Source organism: Lolium rigidum, chromosome 2 (assembly GCF_022539505.1).
Source record: "Lolium rigidum isolate FL_2022 chromosome 2, APGP_CSIRO_Lrig_0.1, whole genome shotgun sequence".
Lineage (NCBI taxonomy): Eukaryota > Viridiplantae > Streptophyta > Magnoliopsida > Poales > Poaceae > Lolium > Lolium rigidum.
In genome coordinates this window covers 90,801,641-90,807,951 of record NC_061509.1, presented here as the reverse complement: position 1 = coordinate 90,807,951, position 6,311 = coordinate 90,801,641, and the positions used below count along the sequence as shown (strand labels likewise).

The 6,311-nt window shown below is 54.6% G+C and overlaps 1 protein-coding gene across 1 annotated transcript; it reads left to right on the top strand.

Moving 5' to 3' along the window:
• Nucleotides 1-231: 231 nt before the first annotated feature.
• Nucleotides 232-1,378, top strand: LOC124686893. Its single transcript, XM_047220776.1, has 3 exons — nt 232-541; nt 642-691; nt 733-1,378. The coding sequence occupies exons 1-3, from the start codon at nt 336-338 to the stop codon at nt 1,107-1,109; spliced, it is 633 nt and encodes a 210-aa protein (XP_047076732.1). The 5' UTR covers nt 232-335; the 3' UTR covers nt 1,110-1,378.
• Nucleotides 1,379-6,311: the final 4,933 nt, after the last annotated feature.

Genomic DNA, 6,311 nt, shown 5'->3' with positions numbered 1-6,311 from the left:
TGAAGTTGCAAAACCAAGAGCTCAAGTAAGCAACCAAGACAATCATCCAAGCTAGTACACTGAGGAAGGTCTTGAAACCTGAAAAAGCTTCCCCAACCAATAATGAAGGTCCGACCCATCGCTCATCCTTTTGGACCCAAACAACGGCAGCGACTGAAAACTACTGCTCGCTACCATCAGCTCCTTTAAGTACCGGCGCCCTCCCACCCTGCTCCAACCACCCTGAGCTAGCGAGCTAGACAGTGAGCGGAGCTGCAGCCTGCCAGCCCCCACCTTGTGCAGCACATCACACTCCTCGATCTCTCCGTCCGTCGCACTCTCCTCCTCCACCAAACATGGCCGGCAAGGACATCGCCGCCATGGCCACCACCCGGCCCAAGAGCGTGGCGCGGCGGCTGTGGCGCGTGGTGCGTGCCGTGCTCTTCATGCTGCGCCGCGGCGTGCTGCCGACCGGCCGCAAGCTTGCCATGGACCTCAGCCTCCTCCTTCGCCGCGGCAAGATCGCCGGCAAGGCCCTCGGCGGCCTTGTCAGCTTCCACCAGCAGCACCACCACCACAGCGGCGGCGGCCTGATCTCTTCGGCGAGGTCGTCCTTCTCCTCCTCGTGCCGCGCGCTCGACCCGGCGCTCGCGGTGCACGAGCCCTCGCGCAGCCGCCGCGAGGTCGAGTTCAGCTGCAGCAACACCCCGTTCTCCGCCGCCGCCAAGGGCCGCGGCCACCACCACCGCGACGCCGACGAGGACGCCTGGTACTACGGCAACTACGACGCCGCCGACGTCGCCAAGGTCTTCGAGATGCTTAACGACGGCGGCCACCTCTTCGACGACGACGCGCTCTTGGCGGTGGCGCCGGCCACCGCCACGCCGTCTCCCGCGCCGCGGTACTCGTCCAGGAAGCTGCGCGTCACCGACTCGCCGTTCGCGACGAGCGACAGCGACTCAGCGAGCGAGCAGCAGCAGGTGGACAGGAAGGCTGACGAGTTCATCAGGAGGTTCTACGACCAGCTGCGCGCGCAGAGGAGCCGCGCCGCCACACCGGACAGCTACGGCTACGCCGCCGGCTCGTACGCCGGATACTCTCCACGGCCGGTCGCCGCTGGCATCGCTTAATCCAGATCCTTGGCTTAGAGGAGGGAGAGCGAGGCGGCCAGCGGTCGCCCGGCCGGCAGGAGGGTCTAGGCATGCCGCATGCATGAGTCTCTACGTTCACCAGTACATGTCGATGTTTAATTAAGAGAGAGATTTTGCTGCCTTCCCCGTAGAGTTTTCAAGCATCTTGCTTAAACAATACAAGCTGTCGTTGATTCTTGACCCGCTTCCATGAATCCTTCCATGTTTAGATTTGGATTTTGTAAACTTTAAGACTGTAATTCAAGAAACTATCATCCACTTAGTATATCTAGTGCCAGTAACAGCAACTGTTTATTAGAGCATCTCCACTCGTCCCCCGAATAGGCCCCCGCGAGCGTTTTTTCCATCCGGACGGCGTAATTCGGCCTAGTCGCGCCCCCGGTTCCTCGTTTTCGTCCGGATTTGGGCCTAAATCCATCCGGCGATCCCACGCCATCCCCGGCCCCCCGGGGAGCGCTCGGGGACTCCGGACGAAACGAAAGCGCGCGAAACGGCGAGGAAACTTCCCGCGCGTCTGGTGGCCCCAACTTGTCGGCGAGAGAAACCGATCGTCGTCCTCATCGCATCGTCTTCCGCGCGCTGTAAAAGCCTGCCGCCGGTCTGCATTCGCCGGCCACGCGGCGAGTTAATGTCGTCGTCTTCCGCGCACGCATCGTCTTCCGCGCGCACTAAAGGCTGCGGGCCGCCTACGCGCAACAACGCCGCGGGCCGCCGACGGTGGTGGAGCGCGCCGGGCCGGACACTCGAGGCCGTCCTCGAGCACATCGAGGGCGGCAACTTCCCGGTGCTCACGATGCCCCCTCCATCGAGGGCATCGGCGAGCCGCCGTCGGGGAAACGTCTGGCAGCCACGGCGCATGGCTGCCAGCTCGTCGTCTTCCGGATCGGCGCCGAGGTCATCCTTGGCGCCGGTGAAGAGGGAGGAGGCGAAGTCGCCTTCGACGTCGGTGCGCGTCAAGAAGGAGCCGGCGTCTCCGCCGGCGACCAGAGGGCGCAGCAGCAGCGCCCTCGTCATCCGAGAACAGCCTTCCGCGCCGCAGAGCGGCCGGAAGAAGACGAAGAAAGAGGCCGCCGCCGCAAGCCAGCTCGCCGAGGAGGAGGCGAAGCGCGCGGAGGAGGCCGCGATGGCGGAGGCGATCGCCGGGTCGCTGCACGACATGGAGGAGGAGAAGCGCGCGGACGACGCCGCACTGGACTGGGCCAGGCGCGACTGGGAGCGCCAGGAGGCGGAGCAGCAGCGGCGGCTGCTGGACCTGGCCGCCGCACGCCAACTCGCCGCCCGCGCCGCTCCTACCGCCGACGACGATGTCGCGCGGTACCGCCGTCCTGCGACACCTCCATCCGGCGTCGCTGTCCCCGTCGTCGACCTCGAGTCCTCCGACGACGACTGGTACAAGCCATCCCCGGGGTGGAGAGACGCCGGCCAGGGCAGCAGCAGCCAGTGCCGCGCAGCCGAAGGCCAACGACGACGGCTCCGACGACGACGGCGGGCGACTACACGGTGTTCTACCGCCATTTCGGCATGTAGAGCGCCGTGTTTTAAAATTAGCGTTTGAATTCCCCTAGCCGAATTCGAAATATAGTCGAATTCGGCCTCTATGTATGAACTCCTCCCGTAATGTAATAAATATCATTAAATTTAGTCTATATTCACCCGTTTTTAGCCGTAGTTTGTCAAGTTTCCGTTTTTTAAATTCGCATCGTCGACTTCGCCTGGGCACGCGGCTGGGAAACTACTACTCCCCACGCTAAATCTTCCTCCAATCCGAACGAAAATTTTGCCGGATTTGGGCGTGGGGAGCGTCAACGAGTGGGGATGCTCTTACCGAGCTAGTATGTCTGGTAGTGCTTCATAAAGCTCCTGGCAGATGTGGAGGATTAAACAAACAAGGAAGAAAGAAATGTAGAATCGGATAATCTTCCGGGAATTTTGTATGGTACACTAGTGGTACTACTGGCTTTGGCATATTGGTTGGGTGTGTCGGATGGTACAACAGTGTTTGCAGTTCACAACTCGTCATTCTTTATGGTTGGAACTTTTGTTGACCACTGGGGATCACAACCTTGGCTAGAATTTATGTGGATGCATATGCACAACAGTACTATTATTCAACCAAACAACCTTTTGTTGAAATATTCAATTAGGTATTGAGTGAGCACGACATTGCCGGTCTGCATTTTTTTCTCATGTGTATTGTTGGATTTGTATGAGTTAATCCCCTAGTCATTTTTCTATGGATTTGTTTGGCACAAACTTTCATACTCTCTCCGATTCAAATTAATTGACTCAACTTTGTCTAGATACAACGCGTTTGTTGACTAGATACATTTGTATCTAGATAAAATTGAGTTAATTAATATGAACCGGAGGGTGTATGAATTTTTCCTTCCCCTCAAACCTCTAGGTAAAGATCCTTTGTTTTGTCACACCCCCTCTCCATTTTGAAAAACCTAGACCAACTTGCACCGTAGCGGGAAATTGTGAATGAATTTAAATTAACCAATCAACAACATCCAAACTTGCAACCAATTTTAAGAAACCAAACAAGTAACTAGTGTTGGTTATTTGGAGAAGTACTAATCTGGTAACTTATGAACTCAAATAGCAAAGCTGCATATCTTAATTTCCGAATAATTATAAAAACAACTCATAGATGCACGTATGCAATCATGGTCATACATCTTTTTGGTAAATATTTATGGAAAGCTTGCTAAAAAATCACAATAATTTGCAACTTATGTAACTTGTATCAGGGTTCTTTTACAATGGGCAATGAGCAAACCACTCTGACGTGGGCATTACCCTTCGGGTAACCGACATTGCCCTATCCCGTATTGTCTAGTTGGAGGCCCATGAAGGCACTTGGAGGCAAGATGGGCCACTTGGATGGCGTACCAGAAGATTCCTTGGCGGGCAAGATAACGAGGCGGCCGAACAAGAAAAAGATTAGATCTAAAGCTACTGTAAACCTAGTCGTACTCGGTTAGACCTTTTGAGACCTGGCCTCCTATATAAAGGCCAGGAGAGGGGCTGCCGAGGGGGACAATCAATCTTAGCAATCTAGGCCACCAAAAAGTCTAGAGCTAGGTCATCATAACACTTAGCCTCTCGACGAGATCTCAGCCGAACTATTCGGCACCCCATTGTAACTCAATATCTTCATAATCAAGAACAGACAGGCAGGACGTAAGGGTTTTACCTCATCGAGGGCCCCGAACTTGGGTAAATCGCTCTCCCCGCTTGTCTGTGAACCGATGTCTCGTGTCAGCTTGCAGGATTCCGTCAACCCTAAGCCCCAATCGGAGGGCATTGCCGAGGAGTACCCTCGACAATTGGTGCCGTCTGTGGGAAACATGTCGGCACAAGATCGGACATCGGCAGAGCCCGTCATGTCATCAGCAACTTCGTCAACACCATCATCACCAAAATCGGGAAGTCCGATTCGCTTCGGCTCCTATGAATTCACCCCGCACAGCGACTCGTCTCGCTCGACCTTCTCCGATCTGCAAGGCAACATGGAGATGACCTTCGGGAGCGTCCACTACAACGCCAACTCAGAAGGAATCCTTCGACTGCTGGAGTCACCCATCTCCGGATCAACGAGTCCGAGCGCGTCATCATCACTCGACGTTTCGGCTGGTCTGACCGGCTCGACGAGTTCGCCCGTGCCTTCGACTCCCCGTTCGACGTCGTCCATGTCGGTTGGATCCGACAATCCCGCATCTTCATAATTAACCTCGTACTACTGCTTGAACTGCGACACCAGGCACGGGCTGGGATCGAGCGACACACCGTTCATCTGCAATGCCCAGTATTCATCGGGAGAGGACAGCGTCGACAGCATCGTCCGAGGTGTCACCCGAGGAGCGGCGCACCATTGATGCGTGTAGTTGACACGTCCGTTGGGAACCCCAAGAGGAAGGTGTGATGCGCACAGCGGCAAGTTTCCCTCAGTAAGAAACCAAGGTTTAATCGAACCAGTAGGAGTCAAGAAGCACGTTGAAGGTTGATGGCGGCGGGATGTAGTGCGGCGCAACACCGTAGATTCCGGCGCCAACGTGGAACCTGCACAACACAACCAAAGTACTTTGCCCCAACGAAACAGTTGAGGTTGTCAATCTCACCGGCTTGCCGTAACAAAGGATTAACCGAATTGTGTGGAAGATGATTGTTTGCAGAGAAAACAAGAAACAAGTATTGCAAAGCAGATTTGTATTTCAGTATTAAAAGAATGGACCGGGGTCCACAGTTCACTAGAGGTGTCTCTCCCATAAGATAAAAGCATGTTGGGTGAACAAATTACAGTCGGGCAATTGACAAATAGAGAGGGCATAACAATGCACATACATGTCATGATAAGTACAGGGAGATTTAATTGGGCATTACGACAAAGTACATAGACCGCCATCCAACCGCATCTATGCCTAAAAAGTCCACCTTCAGGTTATCGTCCGAACCCCTTCCAGTATTAAGTTGCAAACCAACAGTACAATTGCATTAAGTATGGTGCGTAATGTAATCAACAACTACATCCTCGGACATAGCGCCAATGTTTTATCCCTAGTGGCAACAACACAAGCACAACCTTAGAACTTTCTCATCACTGTCCTGGTGTCAATGCGGGCATGAACCCACTATCGAGCATAAATACTCCCTCTTGGAGTTAAAAGCAAAAACTTGGCCAGAGCCTCTACTAGTAACGGAGAGCATGCAAGATCATAAACAACACATATGTAATAACTTGATAATTAACATAACATGGTATTCTCTATCCATCGGATCCCGACAAACACAACATAGAGTATTACAGATAGATGATCTTGATCATGTTAGGCAGCTCACAAGATCCAACAATGAAGCACAATGAGGAGAAGACAACCATCTAGCTACCGCTATGGACCCATAGTCCAGGGGTGAACTACTCACTCATCACTCCGGAGGCGACCATGGCGGTGTAGAGTCCTCCGGGAGATGAATCCCCTCTCCGGCAGGGTGCCGGAGGAGATCTCCGTAATCCCCCGAGATGGGATCAGCGGCGGCGGCGTCTCGCAAGGTTTTCCGTATCGTGGTTTTTCGCCTCGGGGGTTTCGCGACGGAGGCTTTAAGTAGGCGGAAGGGCAGAGTCGGGGGCCGACGAGGGGCCCACACCACGGGCGGCGCGGGCCCCCCTTGGCCGCGCCG